At 34.8% G+C, this 18,727-nt stretch overlaps 1 protein-coding gene across 4 annotated transcripts in view; it reads left to right on the top strand.

Annotated features, from left to right (window-relative positions):
- Positions 1 to 18,727, top strand: part of SENP1 (SUMO specific peptidase 1) — a gene marked incomplete at its 5' end in the record, with an annotated part of 47,439 nt that overhangs the window by 13,719 nt on the left and 14,993 nt on the right. For all 4 annotated transcript variants that reach the window (XM_081060346.1, XM_081060347.1, XM_081060348.1 and 1 more), the window contains 8 exons: positions 2,766 to 2,937; positions 8,791 to 8,894; positions 8,977 to 9,260; positions 11,306 to 11,360; positions 16,382 to 16,420; positions 17,276 to 17,360; positions 17,646 to 17,801; positions 18,310 to 18,441. In XM_081060346.1, the coding sequence (XP_080916472.1) occupies positions 2,766 to 2,937; positions 8,791 to 8,894; positions 8,977 to 9,260; positions 11,306 to 11,360; positions 16,382 to 16,420; positions 17,276 to 17,360; positions 17,646 to 17,801; positions 18,310 to 18,441 (1,027 nt within the window). The remainder of the gene's footprint in view (positions 1 to 2,765; positions 2,938 to 8,790; positions 8,895 to 8,976; positions 9,261 to 11,305; positions 11,361 to 16,381; positions 16,421 to 17,275; positions 17,361 to 17,645; positions 17,802 to 18,309; positions 18,442 to 18,727) is intronic.

Below are 18,727 nucleotides of genomic sequence, written 5' to 3'. Positions count from 1 at the left end.
CCTGTTTTCTGTATATTTTTATAAACTATATTTTTGACTTTAATAAAAGCTGATGCTGTATTATGTCACATTAGCAAACCTACAGTGTCTGGTTTTCCTATCATTAGTGATGCTGGATTGACCTCTGGATTGGGGAGATAACAGTCTGGTCCTTATTTGTACAGTTAGGTTTTTGCCTTCTGTGTCAAGAATGTAATCTAAGTGATGTTACTTTGGCATTACATGAATGACCAGTTTCACATCAGCCTATAGTTATTAATATCAATTGATAATCCTTATCTGATGATAATTTTTTAAAACCAAAGTATGATTGACATATAACATTAGTTTCAGGTATGTAACATGATTTGATATTTGTATGTATTGCGAAGTAATCACCATAATAACATCCATCACCATACATAGTTACAAAATTTTTTTTTCTTAGGAGAACTTTTAAGATCTTATCTTTTAGCAACTTTCAAATACACAACGTAGTGTTATTAACTACGGTCACTATGCTCTACATTATATGCCCATGACTTACTTATTTTATAACTAGAAGTTTGTACCTTTTGACTCCCTCTGACCTGTGATAATAATTTTATTAGAGTTAATGAAATAGTATTTTTATAATTTTACCATTTTTTTCTTCACTTATTAATTGGCACTCAGCTATATATAAAGGAAGGCTTGTTTTCCTCATTAGCTGGGGCTATTTGGTTACCCTGAAATGCATTTCCTACTAGGAAGACAGGGTATATGATTAGATCTTTCCTTTTCATTACCAATTTTTAAAAGTTTTTTTTAAATAGCCACTTCATGTGGTTCAAATGAATTTTCTTTTTTTTAGTGTTATGGATTCAGTGTGCTTCAATCTACTCCAATCATTATTATTTTAATACTTACATTCTCACAGCTTTGACCAGTGGGAGCTTACTTCTGTGTCTGGCCCAACCTTCTTAATTGTTGGTAGCACCCTTGCTTTCCAGCATTGCAAGATGCCCTCATACTGTTTCCTTAGAAAAAAGAATCTTTTGCATTAAAAACACAAATACAGCACACACTCTCTAGGAAGCATAAATTCAAAAGACATTGTGGGGAATTCATTATATCGTTAGCAAACAAATTATATTGCCCTTGCCATCCTTTCCTAGCTGCATCCAGCCATCCTAAGAAAATCAGCCTGTTCCTGAAATTCTAAGTCCTTCTCCTTTCCCCACTCTATACACATAGAAACCATTAGAGTTTGAAGAGTTAGAGAGTATATTTGCTTTTTGATTTTCTTAGACCTAGTCTGATTTCATTTGGATCCAGACCACATGTACTGATTTAAAGAGTTGATTTTATTGAATTCAATTTAGTCAACTATGTAGCTCTATTTTGCATCCTCAGCAAAAAAAAAAAGAGAGAGAGAGAAAATTCATTATGTCGATAGCAAGTACCTCAAACTTGCTGGATAATGATGAGAAAGAGCACCTAGAAAAAACTTTATTTACCTAGCCTTAGAGGTAAGACTGGGTTTTGAGTTTACAAAAATATTTTTTCTGCCAATTTTTCTCATTATTGGGGCACAAATACTATAAAGAAACCTTACCTCTAAGGCTAGGTAAATAAAATTCTCCTTCGGAGGAGGTAAGCAGGGAGGCCAAAAGGAGCGTTTACAGAGAGTGATGCAGCCTAATAAACAGCCTTCTGGTTGTTTTTTTTTTATTATTATTATTAGTTTCAGGTGCATAAGACAAAAGACAAAGTAATACTTAGATGTTTATCATTTATATCCCTCACACTGTGTGAACCCCCATCCACTATCTCTCTGATGTCGCACACAGCCATTACATTTCCACTGTCTCTATTCCTAATGCTGTACTCCGCTTCTTGTAAGTATATACATACATATATATATATATACATATATATATAAAATTATAGTTGGCATTCATTATTGTTCAGCTTCAGGTGTACATTGCAGTGATCAGACGTCTACATCTTCCCTGAGGTGGTCTCCCAAATGGGACACGTGTCCATCGGATACCCTACAAAATCTTTACATTATTGATTATGTTCCCCAAATTAATTTTCAAAACCCCGTGGCCATCTTGTGGTTACCGACTGTTTTCTAATCCCCTCACCTTACCCTTTATCCCCACCCACCCCGCCCATCTAGAAACACTCAGTTTTTCCTCTATGTCTCCAAAACTGTTTCTGATTAATTCGTTCACTTATTCTTTTTTTTAAATTCCGCATATAAGTGAGTCTGGTTGTTTTTAATGAAGGATGGGAGCCCTCTGTTGGTGTTTTAGGAAATTTTAAAACTCAGTTTAAAAGCTTAGCTGAGAGGCTTCAGTTTTATCTATCTTTGCATATTTAATCTTAAACTAATTCCCTAGTAAGGGCTTGGGGCAGGGGGCTGTGGGGAGTAAATAGGAAGTGTATGTGTACGTTAGCATACATAGAACTTAGGATTTCTGAAGAAGTCTGATCTGATAAGCTTTCTGCCATCCCACACAGGTCTATGGTTCCTGACCAAAGGAACTTCATAAAGCTAAGACGTACAATTTTAGGTGTTTGCTAATCATATAGTTTGGCAATCTAAGACCTCTTAGTGACAGAATCTGATGCAGCAACCTATATATCATTTCTTGTATATTTCCCTCAAATGGTACATCTTGTCATTCTACCTGTCAATTTTTGTGTTTGTTATTTCTTGAAAGTGAAAATAATCACTAGGTTTGATTTTCTTACCTACTGTTCTTACCTTTTCTTACAATTTTTTTTTTTTTTAGTGGATTATCAAACACCTTTACAGGAAAATCAAACCATCACTGCCATGTATCTGCGTATGAAAAATCTTTTCCTATTAAATCTGTTCCAAGTCCATCTTGGAGTGGTTCATGTCGTCGAAACCTTTTGAGCCCCAAAAAAACTCAGAGGCGACATGTTAGTACAGCAGAAGAGGTAAGGAAAACCTGCAGTGAAAGCTGTTAAAGGTTAGATTTTTCCCTACGTTCCATTTGTTCTTTCCAATTTAGATGTTTATTAACCATTTCATTTACTTAGACCTTTGTGTGTTTTTCTTTCTTAATTACTTTTTTTTAGTGCTGTCATTTGTTCTTAAGAAATTGGAGATATATTAGTAGGATTTCATTATTTTCCTTACCATGTTCTATTCCTGTTGGACAGTAGACTTAATCTTCAGTGTTGTCTGAATGGCTACTCACACATCAAACTCTTCTTTTTCAGACCCTTTCTAAACACTTGTTTCATGTGACAAAATTGTTAACCTTTCTGGATTTGATAAAATACCCACTGTTACTTCTTATTAGGACAGTTTTTCCTCAAAATAAAAGAAAAATCAAGAAGTCAGCTAAATAACTTATAACGTATCCTTTCATTATGAGTAAGATCTTGGAGATCATAGATTTTCCCCAAAAGAAAGATGTTCTCTTGGCACTGGGTTGTTATATTCATTAACCCTAAAGGAAAAAAATAAATTCTGTCAGTATAATATATCATATGATTTATACAAAAGCAATGTGTTTATACCTGTTCAAGTAAATATTTATTATTCTTCTGGTCAGCTTTGGACTGATTGCTATGGAGATACAAATGAATAATAATGACCTTACATTTATGTAGCGTTAGAGTTTCCAGTGTGCTTTCCACATGTGGTATTGTTTTGAATCCTTTTAACTGGTGATTTAGGTAGAAATGAGGTAATACCCATATTTTGCAGATTTGGAAAATAAAGGTCAGAGATCACACAACTAGTAATTGGCCAGCCTGCAACGCAGGACTTCTGAAGGAGTCTAGTCTGGTATGCTTTCTGTTATACATACAGCCTGATGGTATTGTTCTTGTCCATTGGAGCTTACAGATCGTGGAGTCAGAAATAATTATCCAATTTGGTACTGAAGGTCTCTTAGGTGGTAAAACTTGATTATTTGTGACATGGTTAGTAAAAATGCTGTACATTTTTTTGGTTTGAAGTTTGTATGGAATCTAAAATATTCAAGCAGAGGGTGGCAGATTTAGTAAATCATATTTAGTAAGAAAAAGGATAGACAGGAGCTTGGCAACAATTGGTGATAAGAGCTGAGCAACAGGTACAAAAAGGAGGGTTATTTTTCACTGTACCTTTTGTACCATTGAATTTAGTACCATGTATGTATTTATTACATGTGTGATTTTTTTTTTTTTAATGACCGGGGTTATGGGGCTTGTGCTTCTGCTGGAGCCCAGGCAGCCTATGAGGTACAGAGAGACTTGTGGAGAAGGAGACAGCAACAGCATGGCAGCTGGATACAGGCCTTCCAACACTCCCCTGTCCCATGTGACTGCTCCTGGAATCAGTAGGGTCCTTTAGTGTTCATTCACTAGCCAGCCAGGCCTTAGGACGACTCATCCCCTTCTCCTTTTGCCTCCACTTCTAGCCTGACGACTTGGGCTGGCCAGGTCACAGACTGGGACACTGAAGGACATGAAACAAGGGTTCCTCTTCCTTCTACAGTAGAGTCAAGGAGATTCCAAAGATTGAATCTGTCCTATGAAACGAGATGAAGGAAATTTTGCCTCAATTGATTTTAGGTCTATATTCTATTATGAAAAGTGGTAGAAGAGAAACATGGAAGAACCCATATAATATGAATAAGACAAAATATTGGACCAAACTTGATTAAATCAAACTTTCAACAAATTATTTCAATACTGAGTTTTGGATATTACAGATAATCTAATTAAAATATAATACACACACACACACACACACACACACACCCCACCCACCCCCCACCCCGGGTCTAAAGAATTTATTTATTGATGGGAGCTTACAGACTGGAGGAAGAGTTATTTTTCGTGGAAATGTTGGGATCTCCAAGGGAGATGCAGTTGCTTATCTTAAAGAAGGAAAATTATGTATTAATCTTACTGCTGGATTTGTCCATCACCTTCAGGAATAAGAAGCCATCGACATAATTATCATGATGATGTCACCACTGCATTGTTCAGTGTTACAGCAGGGTTTGAAGAGAATACATAAAGAAGAATTTGGAAATAAGCAAGTGGTGGCTGTACCACTACTTGTCTGATGGCTGATTCAAAGGTGGCATTTAAAAACTAGCCACATGTGCTATTTAAATTAATTCAAATTAAATAAAATAAAAATTTAGTTTCTCAGTCATACCAGCAACATTTCAAGTATTCATTAACCATACATGGCTAGTGACTACTATATTGGACAGTGCAGGTACATCTGAATGTTTTCATTATCACAGAAGTTCTTTTAGCGCTGTTACAGCAGATGTGAATTTCTGTTTGGGAAAGATAAAATACTAGGGACAATAAAAATATTAAATGTAAGTACACAAGTAGTTTCTTTTCAATTATATGTTGCTTCCAGAGATACTCCTCTGCAACATACTGAGCAACGTTTTAAAGTGTTGGAGTTCCTTGATAAATGCTTTTTTTTTAAATACAATTTTATTATAAGCCAAACATTTTGGACTTAAAAACAGAAAGTTGTTGAATTATTTACTTTTCATACTTGGAATTTATATAGTATAAAGCTATTACTTTAAACAAAATAAAAGTTGGGGGATTTATGAAGTTATTTGGGTGATTTATAACAGAAGGATTCACTGGTTTGCTGAAATTTATTTTGTGTTCTCTGTTAAACTTGTATAATTTTACAATTCATTTTTATGATGGAGCCCTGCTGCAGAAGCAGCTAAATGCAAGAATCTGCTACATTTTTTTCTTAATAGAATTCTGCATCTTAATTACCCTTATACAGTTTTAAACTTTCCTTCGTCCTTTATTAGGTTTAAAGCGTAACGTTAGCCAACTTCCTTTACTTAAATGTATTATCCAATTATTGCTTCCTTTCATCTTAATTTCCTAATTTGCTTACTCAATAGAAAACAGTTTAATAAATAATGTAAAGAGAAAGATGATTTCGTTTACAGTATCACATGCCCCAAAGGATTGTGTTTGAAGTTTCAAGTGACTTTTCTCTTTACCTTTGCTTTTGGTAAAGCCAAATGTTTTATATGTTCTTTTTAGAGTTGCCTAGACTATCTTTTTCTTTGACATGGTTCTAAATAAAGTATAACATACCTAATGTATTTTGTTTTAATGAAACCCTTGCATCAATTTTTTTAAAAAAGATAGTCTGTGACCTCCAAATTAACATGTAGAACAATAAAAAGTTCTTAACTTTTTTCTGTAATTTCTTTTTTAAACCGTACATTAGTTTAAACTGAAAGCATGAGGCTTGAAGAGACTTCAGATCAGTGTTTGGAATATGGAACATTTATTCCTGTTCACTTTATATTATCTAATGACTGTGAGGTTGTTTGGGCTCAGACAGCAGCTTTTCTTGGAAGATATATTTATTAGGGAAAATGACTTGTGGGGGACTTGTGTGGGTTAAATTGACTTTTAAAAAATAATTCTTTGTATTGAATTAATCTAGATTTCTCATAATTTGCATTAATTGAGTCAGTGAATGGCACATTGGTTCTTTATGTTTTATTTATAAGTATAAAAATTTATTCTAAGAAAACATTTTGCTTTGTGGTGTGAAGGAGGAGGGAAGTGTTTTTAACTTTATCCTTGAAGTCTTTTAGGGTACCATAAAACAAAGGTCCTTTCTGTTTTACTGTTCTCTTGAGGTCTTTATGAGAGAAGAATATTTTTTTTACATTTCCTTGGTATGCAAAGTAATCTCTTACACCAGTTTACTGCTTTACTTTCTTTCCTATGATGTGATAATGCAGTCAAAGCCTTTTAAAATCTAATTTTGTGGGACAGTGTAAATGAACTAAAATGACTGGTTAATTAAGAGTTAATATCCATGACCTCGGTGGTATTCCTCTTCTGATTTTCCTTCCCTCCTTCTATTTTACCATCCCTGAAAACAAAATACAGTTAACTCCACTGTATTGTGGATTAGGTTATTTGGTGTAGTGGGAAAGTGGAGTCAAGATTTACATGGGGCAGGGGTGGGAGGTGGTATTCAAAAATTCTGGTCATTGAAGCTTTCTTTTCTGTATGTAGATAGATCACTGTGGAGTTGGTTGGCAAAGATCTCTCTTACAATCTAACAATCTGTAATGATGCTTCATTCTTCAGACTATCTTCATAATAGCAAATTTCGGTTTTAATAAAGAGACATTTATTTTAATTATGGTTTTTAAATTTGTTTCTCAAATACTCGTATCCTTTCTAGTAGAATAGCCCCAAAATATAGATTTGGTCATTGATATTAATTTACACCTGATAATTGTGTTTTTCTAAACATAATTTTGTGCTGTCCCTGCAGTGCCTGCTCAATACCATAGACACTTGATTCATAAACACTATAAAAGAGGACTGCCATCAACTGGAATAAAATATTAATGTTGAAGGGATAAAATAACGGGTTTTATTTTCTTCACATAGAACATTACAAATTTGTTTTTTCTCTTGGGTCTATTTTTCCACCAAATGGGCTCAACTAATTCTAACTTTCCTTGTCACTCAACTATTCAAATTTAAGGATAGCTCTTTTTCATTAGTAATTGTCATACATCACAGTTCAAGATGTATCTTGTTAGATCAGTAACGTTATACTGACAATGTAATTGAAATTTACTATGTAGCAAAAAATGATTCAAAAAGAAAAAATTTAGTATTTACTTTTACATAGATCGTTGCTTTATTCGTGATGCCTCTAACAAACATTTATAACTGAATAAAATGCTGTGTGCATATTGAAATGTCACAATGCAAAATGCTGCTTGCCCTGGCACAAAGTATTACAGTTATTTTGTGAAGTTCGTGGTTGTAGTAAGATGTATGTAAGATTTAAAGAAAAAATAAGTACTGGGTGTATTATTTAGTGAGTGCAGCCCTTCGCTGTAGGGGATCTGAATGGAATAGACTCTTTACCACGGTTACAAGTCCTGTATAATCTGGTTTTCTGCTAAGTGATCTCATTTCGTACTACTCTTGTCCTGACTCACACTGACCTTACTATTCCTTGAACACATCAAGCACATTCCTGTTTCAGGGCCTTTGCATTTGCTGTTCCTTTGTCTGGAATACTCTCTTATAAATTTTTATGACTTGCTTCCTCCCTTGATTTTAGGTTTCTATTGAAATACCACCTTTTTAGAGAGGTCTTACCTGTGTCCTCTGTTCCCCTTCCATCACTTTCTATTATTCCCTTCTTTATTTTTGTTCATTTTACCTGACTAGTTTTTTGTTTGTCAATCCTTTAACTGTAATGTAAGCTCCTCAAGGGCAAGAATATGGGACTTAGGAAAAGTGAAATAAATGTTGGAGATGAAAACCATCTCTGGAAAATACCCTCTTAAAAATTGAATAGAATAGAAAACTGTTAGCAAGATATCACACTCAGATCTTGACTGTTCTGGTTACTGCCTTACGATTTTTCTAGCAGGTATCAGGAATCAAGGGGTTTTTTTGGAATCTTAATTTAGAGGTCCTCACGTGTTTTATTTCTGGGGCTCTTATCAGTTTACTCAGAAGTGACTGCCTGCTGGCCTTCTGGTTTTATATCCGATAGCTTCTCTGCAGTATTATTTATGTGTGTGCCCTATAATTTTCCAAAATATAGTATCTGATATTTACTTCACTAAGCTCCTCTTACATGTACTTTATAATTTTGTAGAATATCCTAATGAACCATAATTCTTAATTTTCTTGAGGACTCTGCTGAGCTTTGGCAGGGCTTGTGGAAATCTAGATGCTACTTTGGGAAACACTTGCCTCATTAAATGTATTTAAGATTTCTTTTTTCTTTTATAGACAGTTCAAGAAGAAGAAAGAGAGATTTACAGACAGCTGCTCCAGATGGTCACAGGGAAACAGTTTTCTGTAGCCAAACCTACCACACATTTTCCTTTACACCTGTGAGTCACAGAAACATATTTCAGATGAATTTAATTCTACATTTTGTTCCATGATTTTAAAACTGTGTTCTTCCCTTGCTAGTTCTCGATGTCTTAGTTCCGGTAAGAATGCTTTGAAAGACCCACTGTTTAAAAATGGAAACTCTTGTGCAGCTCAGATCACTGGCTCTGACACTTCATCATCTGGATCTGCCAGCATTTTAACTACCCAGGAGCAGCTGTCCCACAGCGCGTGTTCCTTGTCGTCTTATACTCCAGATGCTTCCTTCGGATCCAAAGATTCCGACCCCCTCTTCCCACCCCAACATCACCGATCATTTCCACATCAGCTAGATAACTTAACAGCTTCAAATACACAATCTGAAGGTAAAAATGCTGTTATAACTGTACTTTCCATGTAATTCAACTGTATTTCCTCACAGCCAGTTAACTTTATGGGACATATGTGAATTACACGCTAGGTTGTAATACACATATAACTTAACACATAAATAACTTAAATACATTTAAATCAGTTAGCCATGCTCTGAGTAAACTAAACCTACAAGTAACTTTTTTCTTACATGGAGATGCCAGTGATTTCATATAGTATTTTATTTAAAAGATTAATTTCCTAAGCAGAGTCATAGTATGTTCAGCCCAATCACTTCAGTACTTTCTTTGTTTTAGTTCTTTACAATGTAAATTAAGTACAGTTGACCTTTGAACAATGCAGGTGTTAAGGGCACCACCAACCATTCCCTTACCCGTCTGTAGTCAAAACTCCATGTACTGTATAACTTTTAATTCCCCCAAAGCTTAACTACTAATAGCCTATTGTTGACCAGAAGCCTTAACAATAATATAAACAGTCGACACATATTCTGTACGTTGTATGTATTATACACAGTACTCTTACAATAAAGTAAACTAGAGAAAAGAAAATGTTAAGAAAATCGTAAGGAAGAGAAAATACATCTACAGTATTTATTGAAAACAAATTTGCATCTAAGTAGACTGCGCAGTTCAAACCCATGTTGTTGAAGGGTCATCTGTACTCTGATGTTCTAGGAGTTTTAGAACATCAATTAAGTATTAAAGTATAAGTTCTTAATCAAGTAATACTTACAAAATCTGTATAATGGCTGTATGCATTTTAGAATGGTCATCAGCAAGTTTTGGAAACAATTTTCTGCCTCACTTTCAGCTAACCAAAATACTCTGTCTTAGCATTCCAGTTAATTAAGGTTTTGTCGTCATAATTTTCTTTCTTTGCTTAGTTTCCCCTTCTTTAGGTATGTGTTATGTGTATACTTCTGGTATGCATTTAGGTATGTAATTTAAAACAAGTTTTATGTTAAGTGTTTAGACATTGGGAGTCTTTTGATAGGTGGATTTCTAAGGCTCTCCTTCCTAGGACATTCGTTTTTTTTTTTTTAATCCGTTCCTCGCTTTCAAAAATTCTCACAATTATAATCCCCAATTAAAATTAAAATTATTGGTGGCATCATTATATAGCTACACATATTCATGAAAGCTTGTATTAAATTTAGTGAGGTGACTTAGAGCTATCATTTTTTTTAAAAGCTTTTAACCTCAGAAACATACATTGTATGGCAGATGATTAGATACAGCTAAACTGGGACAAATACCTTTCCCCCGCCGAAAATAAGACCTAGCCAGACAATCAGCTCTAATACATCTTTTGGAGCAAAAATTAAGACTGGGTCTAATGTAATATAATATTGGGTCTTATATTAATTTTTGCTCCAAAAGACGCATTAGAGCTAATTGTCCACGTAGGTCTTATTTTTGGGGAAACACGGAATACTGCATCAAATTTTAATTACTTTCCTAATTATTAATTCTAAATAAGGTTTTAATCATAGTGCTTTAAAAGGACATGATTTTTGCTTTTATTAATACAGAAAATAAATGATAGAATGTGATAGAATTTGAACTTTTTGTACTGCTTCTTCTCCTATAGCTGTTTCATTCTGCTTTCCCTTCCCTTTTTCCTTCTCCTTCCCTCTTCCTTCTCCTGTGCTCTTTCACCTTATTCAGTCATATGGTAGTTCATGAACTAAAGATTTTTGTTCTTCATTCCATCTTCCACCATGTTCTTGTTCCCAAGGAACAGACAGAGGAAGCACAGGGAACAAGCACAGCCCAGGAATGGAGGCTGAAGGGCACGTATACTTGTATTTTAGAGTCACTACTTTATTTGCAGGCTCGTTAGTAAGCCCTGTTCTTGGCTTAGTGAAAATGAATGTGCCTTTCTTTCTCTTCCATCTTCCCTTTATCCTCATACTAGGTTATTTTTATAGAAATAGAACATAACAAAGTATGGGAACTTAAACTACAGACATCTAGAATGTATAACTGTGTGGAATTCTATTAATAATGATAGGCTCTTGTGTTTCTTTGTTTAGGATCAGACTCTGTGATTTTACTCAAAGTGAAAGATTCCCAGACGCCAACTCCCAGGTAAATTTTAGAAAAAGGACATTATTAACATACTGTTTTCCCTCTGTTTAACTACATTTTTTTCACTAAGAGTTACATAATATAAAACTAAAACTGCCTCAGTTCAGACCTCTGTCATGTGTGTTTGAATTATTTCAGTGACTTTCTAAGTGGTTCTCCTTTCTCCAGCCTCCATTTTGTTCTTCATTCCATCTTCTACCATGTTCTCTTATCCATTCTATGAATTGTTCTTTAGTCTTTCATTCTGCAACCAGAGTGATCTAAAATGCATATCTGATCATTCATTAAATTCCCTCAAGGATGGCTTATCAGACAGAAGCACTTCCTCTATAAACCTGGCTTCTTATCACACATTCTTTCCTTTAACAAGTATTTTTTAATAGTCTACTGTGTGCCAAGCACAAGTCCAGACACTGGGGATAACAGCAGTGATCAAAATGAAATCCCTGCTCTCAAGGAGCTTACATTCATGGTGTTGCTCTAAGTTGATACAGTTTCCCTTACTCTTTCTTTACCCTTTAGCTCCTAGGTAATTTTACTCATCCAAATCTAGAATATTTCCAGGAATGCTGCAGGGATGGAGTGAGCTGGAGATTAAGATGGGTGACTTGAAATCTGCACACTGGTATTTAATTCAAGAGTGTTAGTTAGTATTCTAGTTAGTATTCTGCAAATATGGACTATGAATAAATAGATAAGATACTTACTATATAGAAACCAATATATAGAAAGTAATAAGTTTTATTTTTGTGGTACATTAAAATCAAATTCAGATAAAGATTTAAAATCATAGCAAGAGTAACCATTTGATAGGTATTTATAAATCTATGTTAGAGGTGTGCGAACACAAATTATGGAATGTCAGAGCAAGTTGATTGAGGCTGCTTTTTCCCTAATATAAATAATACACAGTGCTGCAAATATTCAATTATACTCAACTGAACATGGTTAAAAATATTGGAATATACTTAAAAAATAATTAAGTAGTAAAAAGTATCTACAATACTAATTCAAAGTGCACAGTATTTTTGCTTTAAAGTGCACTAATACAATTTGCATTTAATAAAAAAGGAGCTTATCTTCTAGTTGTAAGGAGTGTAAGGGGAAGAGTGGGGACAAATAGTGAACAAATAAACATATATGCCTGGTGGTGATAAATTCTGTGAAAAAAAATAATAAAGCGGTAATATATCGTTTGAAGATGGGGATGTTATTTATCAAGGATGGTCACAGCAAGTCTGGTAAGGTGACAGTTGAGAGACAGGACAGAGGTGAGTGAAGGAGCCATATGGAAATATGGGACTCTTTCATGTGTTTATTATATGCTGTGCTATAGTATGATATATGCTTTCTTACCTTCACAGTCAACATTCTTTCTGCCTGATATGTCCCCGCACCTCAACTTGTCTATCTGGCAATAGTTGCTTTCTTATCTCTTAAGCCTCAATTCCAATGTGACCTTCTATATGAAACTTGACCCCCTGTGAGGTATCAAGTACTTCTTCCTCTGTAATTCAATAGGGTACTAGTTAGATTGCTACATCTTTGCCATATATGGCCTTATCCGTTTTCCATTGAGAAGATTAGTGATGATAATAAAATGTTCTTTCTCATCTCAATTCCACTACTTCTTTCCCGCTCCCCTATATGTTCTGAAGTTTAGATATTTATAAAATATTCTCTGTTTGTTACAATTTCTGAAGGAGACTTTACAGTTTGGATTCTTTATACTTTTTTTTTTCTTTTTTGTTTTTTAGAGGCAGGCCTGGGTTCTGCTCCTGCCTTTTCTAGGCTTCACGTAACTTTGAACACGTTACTCTTCTGAACCTCAGTTTCCTTATCAATAAAATGCCAGTATTAGTACCTTACTATTGAATTGCTATGAAGATTTACTTTCAGATAAAGCACTTAGAAAGGTGTTTCACAGGTAGTGCACAAAAGAAGGTATTCTTTCTTAGGAAATGGTCGATCTCCTGTGAAGGGTGTTTTCAGTTCTGTGATTGTTTTTTACCAAATCTGCCTTTCCGTTATGGATGCGTTCTCCTAGTGGTGACTGAAGAATGAGATAGAAGGAGAAATGGTCTCTTGGGTAAGGCTGATTGGATAATGCTGTTTATTGAAATTGGAGGCTACTGTCCCAAGGCTTGGTGGATTGGCTCTTTATTCGTAATCTCCTACCATCAATGAAGGTTTGCCCTTATTTCCCAGACTATGCCATGTCATTTCATGCCTCTGTGTCATTGTACATTCTGATCCTGCTGCCTGGAATTCCCTTTCTCTTCTTGCCCACTTGTTAAACTCTTATTTTGCTTTTTGAAATCTGACTCAGGTTATTTTTTCTCTGACTTCTCCAGGTAGCATTCATCGCCCGCCCTAGAACTTCTGTCACTGTACCTTCAGACCAATCATAGTGCCCGACACATGATGGGCACTTAGTAAATAAATCTTTGTTATATGAATGAATTTCCTAGAAGGCCTGTAGTGCTCTCTCGAGTAGTTCAGGTACTCACCATCTTCGTTTTGGCTTAATGCTTTGGTTTATTAAAAGGTACTTTACATTTGTAGAGAGAATGCAGTCTTTGAAATTGGACACAGTTTCTAATCCTGGTTCTTCCAAGACAAATTATCCTTCTGAACCTCAATTTCCTTTTCTATATACTGTGAGTAGCAATTCCTTATACCTATTATACATGTATTGAGGTTTAATTGATATGTGAGGATTAACCTGAGGCTTAACTAATATGTAATGCACCTAGAGCAGAATTTTACAGATGGAGTACAAAGTAGGTGTTCAGTAAGTTATTGTAGTTATTACTGTGTGCTTCAGTTGTATGAGAAATAATATATAATCTCTTTGAAAAGCAAAGAGATTTTGCTTCCCCCTCTGCATTTTGTGTTCCTAAGCCAGCAGATACCTCCATCCATTGAAGAAAAGTCTTGTCCCCTGCATTATTCATTTATTCAATAAATACAGAGTGCATGCTATGTGCCAGGCATTATTCTTGGTGCAGAGGATACAGTAGTAAATACAAAAGACAAAAATTTCTGACCTTATAAGGTGTATAGTCTAATAAGGGAAGTAGTCAAATGTGAATAGCATGACCCAATACTGTGCAATTCTGGGTGGTTCTTGTCAACTTTTCATATTGTGCAATAAATGCGTTCTCATGTTTATTTGTTTTTGTATCACTAAGTAGACCCTAACTGCTACCACTGAGCTCTGTGGCTTTCTGTTTTAGTTGTTATGTCAGTTGTTCACTGCACCAGGGTGATAGACCACTTCCTCCGATGTTCTCCCCTTATTAACCTCGGTGCCGGTGGGGAGGCAGTAGAATAGCATTTTCATTGCCAAACCCCAGCCTAAGGATGATTGGGAATACTAATTCTCAAAAGATAGGCTAAGGAGCAAGGCTGCCTTCTGAGCCGTTGTTCTTGCCTTCACTAGGACAGATTGTAGCGATTTAAGAACTGAAAGGGTCTCTAACCTCCATATTTTACAAATCCAGAAATTAAGGCTCATGGGAGTGAAGTGACTTTCTCAAAGTCACCAAGCTGATCAGGGACAGCTCCAGGAGATCCTGGTCTCTTAACTCCCAATTCGATGCTATATTCACTTGTACTGTGTATCTAAGAGTTTTCTTTGTGAAAGTGTTCACTCTTCTTCCATTTGTTTCTGTGAGAGATCCTTCAGTTAGGGCTTGGCAAGGAGATGAGGAAGTGGAGAACAGCAAGAGACTCCAGGGTATACACTTAACATGCCTGTGACTCTGCTAAGCATTTATTCACTCGGGTTGTCTGTCAGCAAGAGCGCACAGAATAGAATTGATCTCTCACCTTTGGAATGGAATTGTATTGTCGATTCTTCACTTTGATTTATTCATTGACTCATTAGCTGTTTGATATGGACTGTTCTGTGGGTGGGAATTTTCAGTATCTGCTATGATTTGGTTGAACATATTTTTTTGTTACGACTTTTTAATTTTAAAAAATTTTTCAATTACCGTTGACATACATTATTATATTAGTTTCAGGTGTACAAAACAATATAGTGATTAGACTTTTATATACCTCACATAGTGATAACCCCAATAAGTCTTATTACCCATCTGACACTGTACATAGTTATTACAATATTATTGACTATACTCCCTATGCTGTACTTTACATCCCTGTGACTATTTGTTTTCAATTATAGTTGACATTCAATATTACTTTATATTAGTTTCAAGTGAACAGTGTAGTGGTTAGACATTTATATAATTTATGAAGTGATCCCCCTGATAAGTCTAGTATCCACCTGACACTATACATAGTTTTTACAATATTATTGACTATATTTTCCATTCTGTACTTCACATCCCTGTGACTATTCTTGACTACCAATACCAATTTGTACTTCTTAATCCCTTCACCTTTTTCACCCAGCCCCCAACTCCCCTCCCACTTGGTAACCATCAGTTTGTTCTCTGTATCTATGAGTCTGTTTCTGTTTAGTTTGTTCATTTATTTTGTTTTTTATAGTCTACATATTAAATGAGATCATATGGTATTTGTTTTTCTCAGTCTGACTTATTTCACTTAGCATAATGCTCTCTAGGACCATCCATATTGTCATATGGTTGAATGTATTTGATTCAAGTAGACTGACAAGTGCAAGAACCTGTAAGATTTGGTTAAATCATTAATAAATCTGTCAGTCTGAACCATTTGGGAAGAATAATGTTCTAGCTTAATGTATTATCTTGACAAGTAATGTACTCTTTCACATAATGTAAGTAAGGAGCTATGCTAAACTTAATTTCTGTGTTGAACTTTTTAACCAATATGTATGCTAATGACTCATTTGTATTCCTTTAGTTACCAGTTACGATTATTTTATGTAATTTGGGTTCTTTTATTTATTCCGTATTTGTAAAGCATACTTGTAAATTATTTAAATGATTGGTTTTCTTGGTGAAGATATTTGAATTTTCTCATAAGCCTCCTGCTCATTTATCACATTTTTATTTTCCCACCCATAGTCCTACTTTTTTCCAGGCGGAGCTGTGGATCAAAGAATTGTAAGTTACTATTTTTGGTATCATTTTTCCTTTTCCATCACTTTCTTTTCAGTTAGAAGAAATCAATAAGCCAATCATCCTACCTACTATTAGTCAGTAAAAATTCCCTATTTATAGCTATTTATAAAACAACTTTTAAGTTGTTGGGTTTTTAAATTCTGTTGGTTTAGGACATTTCTATGTTCAGGTTTATTAAATTTATAACAATTGTTGAAGCTAACTTGAATTGGAAAAATACTTCAAAGTTAGCAGTTACATAGAAAGGAAAATAAATGCCCTTATTTTCACATTGATAAAACTAATTTATTGACTAATTTCTATTTCTGGAGTTGACAAAAATCATTGAAAGCCTTTAGTCTCCAGTTTTAATAACTCACTTTGAGTTATCCATCCCCCCTGGTCTTGTTGATTTTTTTAAAGAAAAAAGTAAACCCATATTTCTTCTTTTGGTTAATAAATACAATATTTTAATTAAAACCTCAGTGATATCTTGTATTATTTTCTCCTTTGGGAGTCAGTCTCATTTTTGGATTTCTAAAATAAAGTTTCATTTTCTCTAGAATCTTAGAAACATGTTTTTAAAAAGGACAACACGTTTACAAGTATCCACAAAAGTCACCTGTTCACATTTGGTCACAAACTAATAATTTTCATCATTTCAATAAAAACAGTAGGATGATTTCAATAACACCATGTGGTTTTACTCTGTCTTAAAATATAAGTACAGTGATAAGTTGGTGTAAGGATTTAGACTTTCTGTAGGAGGATTTTATATTTAATGCTCATTGTGCATCAACAGTGTGCTTGATGCTAAGAGAGTGGTCTGCATTTGTCACATTTCTTTTCATTTCCTAGAACTAGTGTTTATGACTCTCGAGCACGGGAAAGATTGCGCCAGATTGAAGAGCAGAAAGCACTGGCATTACAGCTTCAAAACCAGGTAAAAAAAATTGGGATAAGATTATAATAGCATATGTAATCGTGTATGTATACATATATATGTGTGTGTGTGTGTATGTATGTATATAATATAAATAGCATATCCAAGTTGAAACTAATTTGGAAGCTTACCTGGATTTGGCATCAAAACTGTTGTAATGCAAGATTGTTTGATACAGCATTGTATGGTAAGTGGTATATGTTCTTGGTCTATCCGGCTAATACTACTCAGTGTAGAGAGATAGCATATTTCTTTATCCCACTTATCTGAAGTTCTGTCTTTCAGAGATTGCAGGAACAGGAACATTCAGTACATGATTCAGTAGAACTACATCTTCGTGTACCTCTTGAAAAGGAGATCCCTGTCACAATCGCCCAAGAAACAGAAAAAAAAGGTCATAAATTAACTGATAGTGAAGATGAATTTCCTGAAATCACAGAGGTAAATTACATAATATAAATTCCTGCACTAGCAAGTGTTGTGTTTAGAAAGAATACTTTGGAGGAATTGAAAACATAAAAGTAGTAGAACACCTGATGTTTAAATTGTATTGCGTGCTCCTGCTTTCATTTGTATTATATCCCAATATTGGCTTTATTTTTAAAGGATTGAAAATTGAGGGAAAAATTATGGGTGGCTTTTAATGACTTCAGTGAAAAAGCATTTAATAAACTTATGGACTTAGAAAATTTGAAAGTGGAAGATTATTTCAGACTTTAGGAATAATATGAAACAAGGGTCTGAAATGTGCTGAAAAAAGAGAAGAGAGGACAAGATGGGATGGAAGGAGGTAATCAGGAAGATCACTGGAAAGAATGCAACCAAAACGTTAGAAATAAACAGTGGATTAATGATAAATAGTCTGGGGATTGTATAGGGCTTAGTGAGAAATCAGGTGTGTCTGAAGCCATGTATGCTTGATCTCGGATGCCTCTTCTTGGTTCTTTAGGAAATGGAGAAAGAAATAAAGAATGTATTTCGTAATGGGAACCAGGATGAAGTTCTGAGTGAAGCATTCCGCTTGACCATTACACGCAAAGATATTCAGACTCTAAACCATCTGAACTGGCTCAATGACGAGGTAATCTTGCACCTATTTTTATATTCAGATAGTGGGTGAACATTAAATGAAAATTAAGTCAAGGCATTGTCTCACTATTTCTCAAAGTGTGGTCCTTGGGTGACCTGAATCAGAATCAGCGCTCACATGCGTCTCCTGAATAAGTATGAGGCAGTGTGGTAGAGATGCGCATTTTAAAAAGCATCTCAGGAGATTTTTATATACGTGAAAGTCTGAGAACTGCTGATTTACCTTTTTATGTATTTGACGACTTGGACACTAAAGGAGAGGACATTCACTCACTGGT

Source organism: Rhinolophus hipposideros, assembly GCF_964194185.1.
Source record: "Rhinolophus hipposideros genome assembly, chromosome: 9".
Classification (NCBI taxonomy): Eukaryota; Metazoa; Chordata; class Mammalia; order Chiroptera; family Rhinolophidae; genus Rhinolophus; species Rhinolophus hipposideros.
Note: the sequence above shows the minus strand (reverse complement) of the source record. Positions and strands in the feature narration are given on the sequence as shown.